General features: G+C 41.8%; 1 protein-coding gene across 1 annotated transcript in view; it reads right to left on the reverse strand.

The window, feature by feature from the left end:
- MLLT3 (MLLT3 super elongation complex subunit) overlaps nt 1-18,369 on the reverse strand; it is a 131,981-nt gene that overhangs the window by 15,850 nt on the left and 97,762 nt on the right. Inside the window, exon 7 of the mRNA XM_068423136.1 lies at nt 2,212-2,290. Within this exon, the coding sequence (XP_068279237.1) occupies nt 2,212-2,290 (79 nt within the window). The remainder of the gene's footprint in view (nt 1-2,211; nt 2,291-18,369) is intronic.

The raw sequence follows: 18,369 nt of genomic DNA on the forward strand, positions 1-18,369 counted from the left end.
ATGCTTGCAAGTCACCCAAAACATCAGTCCTTAATTTTAGTTTTAAATGGAAGCAGAAAGAAAACCAGCACACTTTCCTCATGATCCCTACACAGCCTGCTCTCCCAAGCTTAAGCTAATTTATTATCCTTGCCTATGTCCTTTTTCCAAGTATAGCAAGGGGCCATTTTATCCCCTGATACTCGCTTGCTGTGTTCTGGGACAATCAGATAGTCCTGTCTCAAGTTGCCAATAGGCTTATTCCTCTTTCTTGGAGAAAAAGGGACTTGGACTCCTGAGACACATCCATCACTGACAGTCCCCCAGGCACTGAACAACCTGTCATTCAGACAAGTTTTCACTTAATGTAGGACCATGACTTTGAACAAGCATTTTGTATCCAGCTAGCTAACTTCTTCCATAGACTTTACTAACTATCAGGAAAGCATTAATTTTTAGGTCTTCTGTTTCTAGCACTGATAGCAATGTCACTGTTAATGTTCTGCTCCTTGCTAACACTTAATTTAGAATTCCAGGACAACCTTTTTAAGGGTTTGAGGTTGTGATCTCCTAAAAGGTGAGAACAGTTAAGGAGAAACTGAAACCTAGGAGCTGCCCAAGAGCAAGAGTTCTTCGTAAGGAAACAGAGAAATATCAGTGTAAGCCCCAAGGGCAGAAGAACTTGAAGAACCTTAGGTTAGCCCATTGCTTATGCAAAAAAAAGAGGTGCAAAAATTTAATGCTGCAGTTTTCTGACACTTTAGTGAGCACTGGAGTTTGAATGCAACAGAAAAAGAGCAATGGCCCTGGCAAGTAACTTCTAGTTAGGGAAAAAAGCATAGGTTCTGAGCAGAGCACAACACACAGTGTGAACATGCTACAGTATACTTGGTGCTTCATCCCCTTGATATACAAATGTGCAGCCTGGGCAATGAATGCATTTAGTTAACTGGAACTCCCAGAAAGAAGCAATAAGCACTATTTATTGTGGCAAGAAAGAGGAGATGTATATACCATCTGCACTTCAGAGTTTTTCACATCAGGGAAAAATCTCCCATCTATTCTTGAGAAGGTACAACAAACTGAAAGACAGTCTGTGATACAGGAATGGGTATCCAAATTTTTTGGCTTGTAATGGACAGTTCACAGCACTAACAAGGTTTTCATGAGAGCAAAATGGGGTTTCAGCAAGAAGGGGTTCTGTTTAGCCTTATGTAAAAATTAAATGCCTGAAGCCAGTCATCAACCACAATTCACTTCAGTTGTTGCTTTCTTGCACCTGGAGTAACGCTGCCAGAACACATTAGAAAATCAGTACCAGTCACCTACAGAAAGGCAGTAGGACAGATATGCACGATGTGTAGACCTATCTAGAAACAAATTGCCTGCCTGAGGCACTAATGTATTTTCATAATCTTGAATCAAGTCTACCATTGAGGAATATAAATGGATAAAACAAATGCAATCTTAATTGGTCAAAAGCTGGTTTTTTAATGCTCCTGATCCAAAGAACAAAACAAAAGCTGACCAAGAATGTATCAGTTGTACAATCTTATAAACCCAGGGAAAAAGGCCAAGCAAGAACTAAGTAGTTTAACAGATCATGTAGAACGAATCTCAACTTATTTACAGAAAACCTGCCTTGTCAAGTTCTCTTGGAAGAAAAATGCATTTCTTTACTGAGTTCCAAGTAAACCGTAATTATCAGCCAGAAAACCAAAATGCAAGCTTAAAAGTCTAACCATCATCTTCCCCTGATATGTATCTAAAGTAAATACTGTATGCTCTTAAAACTTCCCAATAGTATGGGAAGATCATGCCCCTTTGAAAGGGTACACATACACACATCCTTGGGCTTCCCATGGGAAGCCACACCTTCCTGAGCATGGCTTCAGATGGAACCAGGTGCTGTGCTACCTGACACTACTGCAAAAGGACAACCTCAGAAACAGAAGCTCTTTTGAGTTTAGCACCTGTGAAGTGCCTGGCATGTATTTAGTGTTTCAAAACAAATACCTTTCACATGCTTTTCTGAGATACACATTTTCTCCCGTTTTATTTCATCCTTACAGCCACATCTGAAAACAACCCGAGGAAAAGTCTATAGCAAAACTGTGGCCAGTTCAGGCTGTGAAAGGCAGCAGAAAAGTGGTAATGAGATGCCACCAGTTCTGTTTTTATTGGCCCCTTCATCTCACACGTTCCTTTTAATTTCTTTTCCTTTGTTGGTACCTTGTTGTCTGCTGTTTTGAGACGGTGTAAAGCTGGAACTGGAACTGGAGCTGGAACTGGCAGGACTGGGCTGTTCAGACTTAAAAGGAAAAAAAAAAAGGCAAATAAATAACATTGTAAGTAACATTTTTGCCTAAAACTCTTAATGTTAGTTACTGCCTAAGGCATGCTGTCAAGAAAAAAGAACTACAGAACAGAATAATACTCAAAGACCTTTATTTCAGGTGTCAGTGAGGCAAACATTGTGGAAATCACTATGCACTCAAGATACCTACACACTACTACATCATGCCCAGTTCTTTACTACAGCCAATGGCCTAACAAGAAGTTCCCAACACCTTGTTTGAAACACAAGAGCCTAAATGAGTTTATAATAGACCTAAGACCCCTTGTCCTTGTCATACTGTATTTGCAACATTTTCCAAACTAGTAATGATGTAGTAGAATTGAAAAACAAATGAAGACCTGAGCAGACCACATTAAATGCCAGAAAACCTAAGACAGTTTTCTTTCTTCTTCCTTAGAAAATAAGTCTTAAGATAACGATTCAAAATAAAACTTTGCTGCTGTTATTGGGTTTCTTCTCAACACTTTCCGTATATATTAAGACCCTACAGATGGTGATTGAACCAGAAAGCTTGCCTTGTTACACAGGGAAATTATCTGCAACCCACAGATTACAAAAGGGAACTAGATTTTTAAAATAGAGTTGTTAAAATCAGTTTACATTACTTAACAAACAGTTCAATACATTGTTTTTCCACTACCGTTTAAAACCTATAAATTTCTCTCTAAAAGTTTATAAAATTACTAAGAAAGGCCTACTACCACATCTAAAAATTCTGTATAATTTTTCTCATAGTGGTTATGGCTTATGAGAGTTGTACTGAGAAGTTTTGCTTCCTGCTGCCATGTTGCATGTCTCCATATAATTTTTGCTGTTTCTTAAGCTCAGTGGCTTGAAGTGTGTGGGTGTTGGCATGTATGTGCACACTCATCTGTGTACATGAGACAAAGAACAAATCTGGTATGTGAGCACAGAAGATGATAACAGAGAACATAAAACAAGAAAGAAGTGTCCATACAGAAGGAATGGTGAAAATCAAGTTAGGAAGTCATGATCTAAAAATCTATTGTTGAAAAGAAAACCTGCTTACACTTTAAATTTTATACAATTGTGTTATTGTGATGTGTTATCCAGGCTAATTTCTGACTGTCCTTGCCTGTACAATATCCCTTGTGATTAAGTTAGAACTAAATTGTTCTCAAAAATAACAGCAAGAATATCCAGTCACTGTAAAACTCAGTTTTCACGCACACAGGCTACATAAGCCTAACAGTTGCTTTTTCTACATAAATCAGTCTATTGTTGCCTTTCACAACGAGCAAGCAGATTTACAGCCTTTTACCGCATTTTCTCACAATGAGAGATGCCTATTTGGGCAACAGAATGCTTGAGAAAAACACCATTAACATCTGCTCTCCTCAAATCAACACCAGCTCCAGTTCTCATAGAAACACAGTCAAAATACTCTGGACCTGACTGCATGGGTATATACAGCTTGTACACATGTGAATCAACCCTGTGCAAGAAAACCCAACCCAACTAACACCACAACCCATTTCTGAGTACCAAGAGAAACATGGTCCACAGCATCAAACCTTTTTGGAAGACACTGCAGCATCACCTGACACTGTTCCAAAAATCAAGTAATTCTGAAAAAAACTTTGAAAAAACATCAGACTGCACTGATGAAGAACAAGAGTCAATGCAAACTTTAAAGACATCACCATTCTGGAAACTAATTTCAGTCTTCCAGTTTCAGATACTGTTAAACACCTGGTTTATCTGTCACTTCCTGCAGATTTCTCATTCTGCAGATTTCTATTCAATGTATTTTTCCTTTATTAATTTCAACATGTTATTAATTAAACCTTTTCATAGTGGGTTCTTTATCTGATCCACAGTTATTAATTTCAACATGAACTTTAACTTACGTAAAATCCATTCCTTAAAAAAAGCAACAAACACTAAAAGACTGTCATATTCAGTTTAAAAAACTTGAAGTGCTAAAACTGTAGGAAAAAATCACCAGGTGCAGAGATATTTGTCACTATTAAAACTTCACTATCTTCTTTTTGAACCAGTGTACTGGAAATTAAAAAAGGGAAAAGGCCTCGTCTCATTCACATTACAAGGCGTGCAAAGACGAGCACAATTCCTCCGTGTCAAAATTTTCTCCCAGCATTAACTAATTAAGACAGGATCACAAGAAGGAATGGATACGGATATATATAAAGTCGCTATACTATGTTCCTGGTAAAAATTTTGCTGTGCTTTAGCAAGATCACTGTGAGAAGCCAAACCACAGAAAGTCCCAGTGAAACAAAAATTATCATTCATACTCTTTTAAAAAGGGTTCTTAATGCCTCTTGAAACAATTTACATTATTTCCTTAAATGGCCCTGTCTGAAAATTTATTCCAAGAAATACAGATTAGCATAAATTTTAAAACTGTTAAGTATCGGAAATTAAACCCCGCTTTTTGACTTCGAGAAATCTGGGGTGAGAGCACACCCAGAGGAAACAGCTGCTTTTAACATAAGAATGAACGTTATTAGCAGAAAAGACTTGCCTTTTTAGAAGGAACTAAAAATATGCCTTCCATATATGAATATGGATTAATGCTGACAGTGCTGATGCTTGGAGTTACCAGAGGCTATCTTTTGTCATTTAAGCAATACTTTTTGACAGTTTTACAGGCTGTTATCCCAAGGACTTAGGTATTTATGGCTTTATTCACTTGGGCTTTCTGCTCTTATCCACTGGTTACTAATCACCAAACAGATTTTTTTTTTTTTTTTAAATGGGTCTGAAATTAACTAAAGGGTGTCCTTCAACAATAAAAGCTTAAGACAGTACCAGCAAAGGGCTTCTCTCATATGTCCTTTTCCTGTTTTACTAGTTTTCTCTTCCTGCAGACAAGCTAATGAGAGTTTGGGCCCAAGCTGTTCATTAGTGCAGTGACCCAATATGATTTATTGCATTCTTACACAGTCTGTTTCGTTTTAGTGCTCTCACACTGATGCACAGGAGACACTGGCTTCTTCATTAGGCCTGCTTGAGGGATTCTGTGCTTTGAAACTGTTCCGCAAGAAAAGAGACTTTTCTTTGGCTCAAGTTTTCCCTGAAAGGTACCTTTTTTCACCAGATCTAAATCACTTGGCTTCTCTCATTTCCAAACTCTTGTCTGTTTTTACAAGTAGTACAATTTATTCTTGTGCTGCAAACCATTATCAGGCAAACTCACCTGTTTATGGCACAGGATATAATAGAGCTGTGTCTGTAATATTTCATTGTTGTCCAGATTCATGTAACTTCTAAAAACAAATTCCATCATTTCAAGCTCCTTATTTACATTTAAAAATAGAAAACATCTGTATATGGGTGACAATGGCTTTTCGTGCCTTCCCTCACACCATTTTTAAAGGAAGCTTACATATTGTTTCCTGAAACAAAATTTAAGTGGTGTAGTAATATCCCATTTCATATCAGCCATCTACATATTTACTGTTTTTACGCACAATAGTCTGAAGATTTGTTTCCCTGTGCCATACAAACTAAAAAGTCTATCCACTTAGAACAGCTTATAGCTGAGTATTACTTCCACTTCCACTTTGTCCGGCTTCTCAGGGAGGAGGAACATGGTGCCCAAGGACAAGCCTTCTTCTCTAACAGGACTCCTGTGTTTACAACTTCTACTGTCTCTTAAGTGCCCTGTCACTGACCACCACCTCAGCTTTTAGTAGAATAATCCAACCCATCTGTAGCTCAAAGGACAGAACAATCCCACCGCATCCACCAAGTGTCCACATCTGCCACCGCCGCAGGGAGACACCATTTGGGGTGTCTGTGATACCGTAAGCCTGAACTGAGCTGCCCGCACCCTGCACGAATTCTGTATCACCACATCTCCTGTTACGCTGCTACGCTAGCAACTAACCTCCAAGGCAGGGTAAAACTGTTCCTTTTTAACCATTCACAATAGTTAGCTTGCAGACTGCACACTCACAGGGAAGATGGAAGAAGAGGGGTATGGAGTGAGAAGTGGAATTAATTATTTTCTTATAGAAATGAATCACAGAATCACAGAATCACAGAATGTTAGGGATTGGAAGGGACCTCGAAAGATCATCTAGTCCAATCCCCCTGCCGGAGCAGGATTACCTAGATCATATCACACAGGAACGCGTCCAGGCGGGTTTTGAATGTCTCCAGAGAAGCAGACTCCACAACCTCTCTGGGCAGCCTGTTCCAGTGTTCGGTCACCCTCACCGTAAAGAAGTTTTTCCTCATATTTATGTGGAAACTCCTGTGTTCCAGCTTGCACCCATTGCCCCTTGTCCTGTCAAGGGATGTCACTGAGAAGAGCCTGGCTCCATCCTCATGACACTTGCCCTTTACATATTTATAAACATTAATGAGGTCACCCCTCAGTCTCCTCTTCTCTAAGCTAAAGAGACCCAGCTCCCTCAGCCTCTCCTCATAAGGGAGATGTTCCACTCCCTTAATCATCTTCGTGGCTCTGCGCTGGGCTCTCTCTAGCAGTTCCCTGTCCTTCTTGAACTGAGGGGCCCAGAACTGGACACAATATTCCAGATGCGGCCTCACCAGGGCAGAGCAGAGGGGGAGGAGAACCTCTCTCGACCTGCTAACCACACCCCTTCTAATACACCCCACGATGCCATTGGCCTTCTTGGCCACAAGGACACACTGCTGGCTCATGGTCATCCTGCTGTCCACTAGGACCCCCAGGTCCCTTTCCCCTACGCTGCTCTCCAACAGGTCTGTCCCCAACTTGTACTGGTACATGGGGTTGTTCTTGCCCAGATGCAGGACTCTACACTTGCCCTTGTTATATTTCATTAAATTTCTCCCTGCCCAACTCTCCAGCCTGTCTAGGTCTCTCTGAATGGCTGCGCAGCCTTCCATTGTGTCAGCCAGTCCTCCCAGTTTTGTGTCATCAGCGAACTTGTTGACAGTGCACTCTATTCCCTCATCCAAGTCATTAATGAATATATTGAATAGTACTGGGCCCAGTACCGACCCTTGAGGGACTCCGCTAGACACAGGCCTCCAACTGGACTCAGTCCCATTGACCACCACTCTCTGGCTTCTTTCCTTCAGCCAGTTCACAATCCACCTCACTACCCGATCATCCAGACCACACTTCCTCAGTTTAGCTGCGAGGATGCTGTGGGAGACCGTGTCAAACGCTTTACTGAAATCGAGATAGACCACATCCACAGCTTTACCATCATCTATCCACCGGGTTACGTCCTCATAAAAGGCTATCAAGTTGGTTAAGCATGACTTCCCCTTGGTGAAGCCATGCTGAGTGCCCCTAATGATCCCCCTATCCTTGATGTGCCTAGAGACAGCACCAAGGACAAGTTGTTCCATCACCTTTCCGGGGATAGAGGTGAGGCTGACTGGTCTATAGTTACCCGGGTCCTCCTTCTTGCCCTTTTTGAAGACTGGAGTGACATTCGCTTTCCTCCAGTCCTCAGGCACCTCTCCCGTTGCCCACGACTTAGCAAAGATGATGGAGAGTGGCCTAGCAATGACTTCTGTCAGCTCCCTCAGCACCCGCAGGTGCATCCCATCAGGGCCCATGGATTTATGGACATCCAGGTTGCTTAATTGGTCCCTGACCCAGCCCTCATCAACCAAGACAGATTCCTCCTCTATCCTGACTTCTTCTGGGGCCTCAGGGGTCCGGGGCTCCTCAGGACAGCCTCCAGCAGTATAGACAGAGGCAAAGAAGGCATTCAGTAACTCCTCCTTCTTTTTATCCTCTGTCTCCAGGGCACCCACCTCATTCATCAGTGGGCCTACATTGCCTCTAGTGTTGGCTTTACCTGCAATGTATTTGAAGAAGGCCTTTCTGTTGTCCTTGACCTCTCTCGCAAGGTTTAATTCCAAGGAGGCCTTAGCTTTCCTAGTTGCCTCCCTACATCCTCTGACAACAGACTTATATTCCTCCCAAGTGGCCAGCCCCTCCTTCCATGATCTGTACACCCTCTTCTTCCACTTGAGTTTGCCCAGCAGTTCCCTGTTTAACCATGCAGGTCTCCTGGTACCCTTCCTTGACTTCCTACCTGCTGGGATGCTCTGATCTTGAGCTCGGAAGAAGCAGTCCTTGAATGCTAACCAACTATCTTGGGCCCCCTTACCTTCTAGTACCCTGTCCCATGGGATCTCCCCTAGCAATTGCTTGAAAAGGCCAAAGTTGGCCCTCCTGAAGTCCAGGGTTGTGATTCTGCTAGCTATTCTGTTCCTGCCACATGAGATCCTGAACTCTACCATCTCATGGTCACTACAACCAAGGCTGCCCTCAACCTTCACCTCTTCAACCAGACCCTCCTTGTTAGTGAGGATAAGATCCAGCAGCGCTCCTCTCCTAGTTGGCTCATCCACCATTTGCATCAGAAAGTTATCATCAATGCACTGGAGGAACCTCCTGGACTGAGGATGGCTGGCTGAGTAGGCTTCCCAGCAAATATCAGGGTAGTTGAAATCCCCCATGACAACCAGGCCCTGTAATTGCGAGACTGCTCTCAGCTGCCTGTAGAAGGCCTCATCACCCTCCTCATCCTGATCTGGTGGCCTGTAATAGACACCCACAACAGTATCACCCCTGCCAGCCTGCCCCTTAATTCGCACCCACAAACTTTCAACTCGCTCCTGATCCGCTCCTGGATAGAACTCAATACATTCTAGCTGCTCACTCACATAAAGAGCAACTCCACCACCTCTCCTTAGTGGCCTGTCTTTCCTGAACAGGACATAGCCATCCATGACCACATTCCAGTCATGCGAGGCGTCCCACCAAGTCTCTGTAATTGCCACTAAATCATAGCCCCCCGACCGAACACGGATTTCCAACTCCTCCTGTTTATTCCCCATGCTGCGCGCATTGGTGTACAGGCATTTCAGGGAGCGAGCTGAGCACACCGATTTCACCTCAGGGGGACAGGAGGCCTCCTGGTCTACCTCAACACTAGAGCGTTGCCCCAGTGGTGCAAGCCCAGCTACTACCCCATCCCCTTCGAATCTACTACCCAGTCCCCCTTCGAATTTCCATTTCTTCGAAATGGAAATATTTATTCATAACTACGACACTCAAGGAACTAAAGAATTACTTAGAAAAGTAATTTAAGATTAAGAACATGTAAAATTTAAACAGGCGCCACCCAGCTGGAAAGCAGCTTGGCAGAAAAGGACCTGGGGGTCCATGTGGATCTTATTAATGTATACAAATACCTGAAGGGAGGGTGCAAAGAGGACGGAGCCAGGCTCTTTTCAGTGGTGACCAGTAACAGGACAAGAGGCAATGGCCACAAACGCAAACACGGGAGGTTTCCTCTGAACGTCAGGAGACACTTTTGTACTGTGAGGGTGATCAAGCATGCACACAGGTTGGCCAGGGAGGTTGCAGAGTCTCACTCCTTAGAGATACTAAAAAACCATCTCGTCGTGATCCTAGGCAACCAGCTCTAAGTGGCTCTGGTTGAGCAGGGGAGTTGGACCAGATGACCATCAGAAGTTGGACCAGATGACCATCAGAAGTCCCTTCCAACCTCAACCAGCCTGTGATTCTGTGACACTGAAACACATCCTTCATTTAACAATTAGTATCCAGAAAAGAGCTTAAGCTAAACATTGCAACTGTTTTGTCTGAACAATCGCACTGGATGAAGTGGGATTTGCATTTCTTTAGAGATCGTCCTACTAAAACATGTATCTACTTTTGAAAGAAAATCCTTTTCCTTCTCTATTTATGTACATATTTTGTCTTACCTTTATAAATAAAAAATAAATTTGAGACACTGCTAACGTAAAAACTCAGAAATACCCAAGCTAGTGTAAGACTTAGAAAAGTCTCATGCACAGGAGGCTGAGCTAACACAAGGGGGCCTACAGCAAAGTAGGAGAGGGACTTTTTCAAGGGCATGTAGTGATAGGACGAGTGGGAACGGTTTTAAACTGAAAGAGGGTAGATTTAGATTAGATATTAGGAAGGAATTCTTTACTATGAGGGTGGTGAGACACTGGAACAGGTTGCCCAGAGACGTTGTGGATGCCCTCTCCCTGGAAGTGTTTAAGACCAGACTGGATGGGGCTCTGAGCAACCTGATCTAGTGGAAGGTGTCCCTGCCCTGGCAGGGGGGTTGGAACTAGATGATCTTTAAGGCCCTGTCCAACCCAAAGCATTCTATGGTTCTATGTGGATAAAATAAATTATTTTGCAGTACACTGCACAATACAGTTGAAAGTTGAAGCACTAGTGAAGGCTGTTGCCCGTAGGAATATTTTTGCTGACGAAATCTTACTGGTAAGAGCAGAAGACACACAGTAAAGCACGGAAAGAAGTACAGGAGAGAAAATTATGGTTTCTCACATAGAGCAGCTGAATACTACAGTTTCTGTGGAATTCACGCCTACAAGATAATGAGTAAACTAAAGGTAAAATAAACTAAAAACGTGTATGATCATGTGAGTATGAACATGGTCCTTAACAAAAGGGGTACAGTGCAAACTGAAGGAAGTTCTTGTCAGATAACCCCAATCAAGAAGGATGAAAACTCTGTTCTGAATGGGTATGTAATGCTGGCAAAGGCAGGGTTATATAAATCACAGAGTTTTAGGCTTCATAAAAATCAAAAGTCTTTATATAAAGGCTTTATATAAATAAAAAGTCTTAGGCTTTTCAAAATTGGCACTAAAAACTGTGTTATCTGGACCACATTTCCCAGAAACGTGTGAAAAGACATCAATATTTGTGAAGAATGAATAAAGTACGAGCAGCATAACGTGGGGAAGTTAACAACTCTATATTCTATTCAAAGCCTGAATTATGTGGAAAAAAACCACAAAAATGGGGCCCACTGATGGAAGATGAAGATACCCTAAATAAGTCACTTGTTTGAAGAATATTGCTTATCTTGTAAGCTGAGTGGCATGAAAGCCCTGTCACGAGAGAATGATGACTGTCCCTCTGTATGCTGGTAAGTGTGAAAAGGCCAAATGAAGCTGACAAGCAATACTCAGATATTGATTTTCTGGGAGTTTGACTTGACAATTTTTAAACTTTCCCTTTGAGAACACATACTATACACAAAGCTCTCATAAGCCAACCAAGGAGAGAAATGTGTTTTAGAAAGAAAGTATAACCCTCAGTTTTAGTACTAGATACAAACTAGAAAATTCAGCCTACATATTAAAGCCAATGTGAGAGTTTTCATTCAACTAATCTATGGTTTTGCTCCAATATGTCTACTAGCAATGCTAGAAGATAGGTGGTGGCTGTTCTGGCTGGCTCTGACAGGTGCTGTATTAGAAGCCAACACTTTCTGATTCTCTTCTCTTGCCCTGCTTTCTTTTCTGTGCCCTATTTTACGTATCAGTACTGAGAAGGGCAGATGTTGATGCAGTCCCAGTTCACTGTTTGGGAAACTGAACAGTTTGTTCTCACTTTTGGTGCAGTAAGAAGGTTGTGAACCGAAATTCTCCCAGATCTGAGGTCGTGATGTTAGAAATTCATGCACTTGTACTAACAAAAAAGCAGCTGGAGAACGATCTCACTACATGTAAAACTTGGATGGATGTTATTCTGCACTATGGTACATTTCCACACCATTAGAGATCTGGTCTTCTCAGCAGGTACTCACAGACATGGCAAATTCACTGTAGTTCCTCTCTCTTCTTGTGTAGCTCAAACTCTATAGAGTGCTCCCAGCATGACTCTATACTAAACTTTTACTATGCAGAAATCTTGTCAAGGTCATACACATCAAGTAAATACAGACTTAAATACATGAAAAATGACAGCTTTTCTTCTGAAGTGCTGCTGCACAGTCCCTATGCACTGTCTTTGCTATTGCAGACTGCTGGCTCCTGAACCCATGTCCCAAAAAATAAAAAAAATTTTGTCCAAAATTTTACCATAGACTATAAAGAGATCTAGTGTAGCTCTTCCATGCCATCTTTGTTGGCCTTGTTTTACAACAAGCCTCATTATATTTACTTTTTTCTCAAACTTAACTCTTGGGATTTAAATGATTATGTCAAAAATCTCAGCTTTTATTTCTGTACATTCCAGTTTCAGTGAAAAGCTGTAGAGAGAAAAATATAAAAAGCTATGGAGTATCCTAAAAAAATTACCATTAGAGCTGCCTATTAACCTCAGCTACAAAACACAGCTCTCTGGGTGATGGAGGACAATATTATCAGTCAGCTTTAAACATCCTCCTCTTGCATCACTCTGAGGTGATGATACAAGTTTTGTGGATATTTAAACAGATTCAGACAAGTGCAAATAGCTCCATTATTCTTATCTTCTAACTCTGCTGTCTAAAACATGAATTCCTACAACACAGAACATCATTTCCTTCACTTTTGCCAGGTGGCTTGCAGCACAGTTAGTACACAGTAAGCAACTCCTTCACGGAGGTTAAGACATCCACAACAAGAACAGGGAACGTGTCTCAAGATAATTTGAAAAACGCTACACACATGTCCTAGAATCAGGCAGCCCTGTCTTGCTGTGCTACACATGTGTGCAAGAACTATTGTTTTCGATGGGATACAGTCAGCATTAATTAGCAAATTTCTTGGTTCCTTCATAGCCACAGTGTCTTGTAACAAAGAAGTCTGATCAACAAAGCTATATGCACCTGCTTGTTTTCAGCCCCAAAAGGGAATGAACGGTGTGAGATACTGATGCTTGGAAAGGAGCATTAGAAACCCCACTAATGTACTCAAGGCCAGAGGAAGCACAAACTACACATTTCAGTTGAATAGATAAGGATATCTGTATTCAAGGGAAGATGCAAGCCTGCTTAGAGGCTATTTTAATAGACAATATTAGGTTTTACAGAAATTATTACAAACACAGCTGAATGTTTTACTCAAAGTTTTTTGTTAGTTTGTTTGTAGGAAAAAATGTGAAGAAAATTCATTTTGCAACAACTGTTTCTAACAAAAACATCAGCTGCACTAAGATACCGTCTAAGCCAAGTAAGACAGCACTACTGAATGACACAGGGAGTTAAACCAAATTCACACCAACACTTCTTAGAGTTTAAGCGATGACAGTTTTTCTATTGCCAGTGTGGTGGTGGTGTAGGACCACCTTCAGTGAACATCCTAATTATTGTTAGAAATAGTTGCAGGCATGAGGCTTTCCCTAAACAGAAACTGCTGCCTGGCACGCCTTGATTTTGCAGTGAAGGAGTGGACACTTGTCATGAGGGAACAGGCAACCACAGAGAGGGCCAGAAAGAGCACATCTGCTTTTGCTTATTCCCTGCACCAGGGTTACATGCACACGTCAATACTGGAAGAACAGTGACACACAGGCACCATCACCTTCCAGTTCAGGGCAGGCACACAATGTCCATCAGGAGCATCCCTTGCCCATTCTGAAAGGGCCCCCCAGCACCCCGCTGCGGTGAGGCATCGACTGCCAGCACCCAGCACAACCCCAGGGCTCCACAGCATGGAGAGCCGAACGGCAGTCCCGCATCATCAGGCAGTGAATTGTCAGTAATTCTACACAGGCGTGATACATGACACAGTCATGGTAGTAGTGAATTCAGGCAGCCTTTATCCTGCCTTGATAAAAATTAAACTTCGGGGGATTACTCAGTTTTTAAAATGTAAAACTTAAATTGTGCGTTTATGGTGTGTCCTGGAGAATTCACATCAGTCATCACTGGATTACAAGCTTCTGAATGGGAACTGTTATGAAAACTATCTAATGAATTTCATGGGGAGTTTGGCAGCAAACCTTCAAAAGTACATGAGCAACACATGCCATTTTTGCCAAAGAAAATACTGTAAACTTGATGGTTCCACATAAAAAATAAAAGGGCATAAAAGCTTGGATAGATCTAAGTATTGTGGACACAGTTAAACTATCTTAGCTGATAACTAACAGGTGTTGGATTTTAATTATGTGGAGCTATTTCTCTGCATCACAAAATAATGTATATAAGTAGATAAAGCAACTTCAAAGCAATGAAATCTGTATCAAGAAGATCTCACCTGATCATGATTAAAATAAATTATCCTATTATTAGCATTTTGATTGCAATCATCTTGGCCTTGCAAAACTGTCATGACTTTACTGGACCACGTACAAAGGCGCTTTTTTGCCACAAAAGAAAGAATATAATGAAAACATTGGCACTGCATATACCCAGTTAAAATCCTTACTTTCTCCAGGCTAGCAGGTGATTAGAATTTTCCAGTGTTGAAATATAGAAAATAAGGCCCCAATCCAAAAATACGTTTATGCAAACTATTGAATTAATCCACCTGAGTAGGCCCCACTGAACTAATGTAGCCAACTCTTGTGAATAAAGTAAAATACTGAAGACTGAACTAGTAGCCTAATAATGTATGACATTATTTCTGTGGTCAAAATATGACATTGCCTCAAATTGAAAAAATAACTCAATACCCATGACTTTGCCTCAAGAATGCAAAACTTTCTGACTATCACAGTATTACTTTTGCGACCTGGACATTTAACCATATCTACATAGTTTCTCTTCACCATTTTATTTCCAAATCCTTAACGTTTTTGTAAGCCAGTGATTTCCTAACACACCATGGTAACAAAAGTACCTCAGTTTAACACCTGGACTTGCTGCCACAGAGGAATCACTTCCTGTCAATCTTGCTGCTTCCTCATCCAGCAATGGTTCATCTCGCCACATACAGAGCAGCTTAATATGCACCTAAGCTGTTGTGAGCGAAGCCAAAGCATTTTTCCCTTCACAGTAACAGCTAATAAAAATTGGCTTAGTATAGCAGCTGCAATGTGCCATATTACAGTAGAAGCTGATGGCCACAGAGTGTACTTGTGCCTACTACTATTTCTCTAAGGAGGTCTGATTATCTTAGGCCACTACTTCACTGTGAGCATATATTTGGAAGGAAACACCTTGGACTGTACAGTATTTGCATGACCTGCTAACACCTACCTGTTTGCGACCCCTGAATTACCTCCTCGACACAGGAGTACTATGAGCAAACAATGCCACGAGAGTGGCTGGCAATGGTTTAAGACCAGCATTCACACCTGGACTAAAAGTAATCAAATGCGGAAACAATACATTAAAATATCAAGCAAAAAGTAAGGATTCTAAGAATATGACAGGTTGTAAACCCACAGTGCCCAGCCTGCAATGAAGGACATCATCAGCATCAATCCTCTTCTGCATCATTAAAGTTCTTAACAGAGTCACAGCTTCACAAAAAAAATCAAAACCTAGCTTCCTTTTTTTTTCCTGGGTAACTACATGAAAATTCCACACAGAGCTCTATTTCACTGCTGTTATTTCTAACTTTAAATATTATCTCAAAGAGATCTTACTTGTACTTCCAGCTCTGCCAAAAAGTAGGATTTTTCAGCTAACAAGGTCCTGGAGGTTTTACAAGACCCTGTGCCAGATCCAAAGTGGCATTGTATGGATTACTTTAAAAAAGGTACTCATGTTGTAACTTTAAGACTGCTTTAAGATATGCAGGCAGTTAATTTTAAGTACAAACCCATAGGCTATGTGGCCACTACCATATTTTCATTGTTCTGTAATGGATTTCCTAAGAATGAGCTCACATTTTTTTCAAAAGGCAAAAGAACCACTAAAGTACTCTGCTTTTAATAACCGAAATCCCTCACCCCTGAGCTGTCACAAATTGCTAGCACGCATTTCTGCTCAGTTTGTACTTCCATAGGCTTCCACATGCCAACAAGGCTGCTACTATTACCAATGGCAATGCTACAATTGCAGGGACATACACAGGCAGGAAGGGAAAAAACATTACACACCATGTGCAAAATAATCACACCAGGAGCAGAAATTCACCAACAGAGCCACCTGCATTCTCTAAAACAGCCACAAACAGACCACTTTCATGCACAGCAGATTTTAAGAGTTTTTATTCAGATCTGCAGCTGGAGATACACTGAGAACATTTGTTAACACCTAAACATGTACATATGACCTCCCCTGTGTTTTTCTGCTGCAGTAGCTTCATTTAGAGCTACGCACTTTTTTTTCCTCCCTACCAAGCCCAGCAAAATTGGTAATAATCACACACGAAGTATCAGAGCACCCCTTCTGCAATGGCTCCACAGCTCAGAAGGGGCAGCTCCGGCCATGGAAAACACCTCACTCAGATACAAAACTCTGTATTTCCCCATCTCACACACCAGTTTGTAGCTCACACAAACGTTACAAGAACATCATCATATTTCATGATCAGACAGGCAGCAAAACCAAGGTCAAGTCCTTTTTTTTATCATGTTGCTGCACTGTCCCACATAGGAAGCAAACAGATGGACTTTTCTTTAAAACATCCTGCCATTGAATTTAAAAGCAAAATCTTCAGAGTTTTCAAGTGGACTGTGCTAATATTCCTACACCTCAATAAAACCATAAATCTGACATGCTTTCAGTCCATACCCTACTTTATGCGCTTCATACCAAAGCCAGTAAAATAATTCCTCAGCCTTTATGCGTAATTTCTAACTGAATATACCACATGTCACTCCCAAATAGCTTTTACTTGTCCTGGTTTGGCCCAAACCAGGCCAATTAGTCTTAGAGAAACCAAGGTCACTGCTAAATTCCTCACTGCTTACGAGTGAAGAGCCGAAGGGGGGTCGCAGCTGCAGGGAGAAGTGGACGGGGCAGGTGACCCAGGATTGACCAGCAAGGTATTCCATCCCATACATGTCATTCTCACTTTCCTGCTTATCACTAACCCACTGCCTCCTGGAGGTGGGGCCCAGGAGGGAGGGGCCCTCCTGTCTCCCACTGATTGGTACCAGCTTTGCCAAATCTCCAGTTAAAAGCCTGTAGGTGTGATGGCAGGGGAGCTACTGCATTTTGCCCTCTGCCCGTGCTGGGGGGAGCTACTGCATTTTCCCCTCTGCCTGTGCTGGGGGGAGCAACTCTGCCTGTGCTGGGGGGAGCAACTCTGCCTGAGGAGGATTTCCAAGCTCTCGATCTTCATTTTGTATATATATTTGTATATATTTGATTATTTCTATTATTCTTATTATACTCTTTTTCATTACTATAGTTTATTAAAACTGTTTTAACTTTCCAACCCATAAGTCTCTCTCCCTTTTCCCTTTCCCTTTCCCTTGGTGGGGGGGGAGAGGGTTAACAGAGAGCATCTGCCACCTGGTTAATAGCTGGCCCAGCTTTAAACCGTGACACTACTTCATACGACTCTAAAGATCCACACAGTTTTGAACACCAAGACTATCACTAACGCTGAAGTCCAACACACTTCAAATCACAGATGTATTTGAAAAATGATACTCAACAAAGCAGCATGAAGAGAAATGGAGAGACACGTTTCACTTGCCAACAGCTCCAAGTCAACAGAAAAACAGAGCTAAAATAAATACAGCAGTGCACCATACTACAGCATATGCCAAACAGACCACAGAGAAATGACCATACATGGTCTTATTCTTTAAGTCATGCACAGAAAGACTATTAAACCAGGGCAGAAAGTTTATCACTAAGCAAGGATGTGATTCGCTTTATTTCCCACTGTAATTTTATAAAGGTATTTGGAGCTCAGAAGAGGCATTGACTGCAGGACATCAGAGAACAGTGTCTGGCTTTCTGAAATGCCCCCAAGGCAAGAGTACGCTAACCTGGCTATGTTCTTAAACCTGAATTTTAAGGGACAGCTCAGAGGGAGGATTAGCCATTAGCAGACATGCTCTACCACATGAAAAAGAATCCATCTCTCCCGCAGGGTGCTAAACCTCTATGTCCTCCACTTCATGAAGGCGAAGGCCACTATTTCAAGTCTGAATGCCCAGAACTAGGTAGAGCATGATGCCAGTATTGAGAAGGGTTGAGCACACCCTGCTTTTCTGTCTGAAATTAAAGCCCATTAATTGAAACGATACACCCGACCTCGAATCACTGAATAGGAGCTGTATGTGAAGAAATCAGGGGACGAGCAGCATTGCCTTCCTGTAGCACCTACCCAGTGAAACAGAACTGCTGTTTAATGATGCTTGTCAGCTTCCTTTACCATCAGGACTTCTCAGA

Source organism: Nyctibius grandis, chromosome Z (genome assembly GCF_013368605.1).
Source record: "Nyctibius grandis isolate bNycGra1 chromosome Z, bNycGra1.pri, whole genome shotgun sequence".
In the NCBI taxonomy this organism is placed as follows: domain Eukaryota; kingdom Metazoa; phylum Chordata; class Aves; order Nyctibiiformes; family Nyctibiidae; genus Nyctibius; species Nyctibius grandis.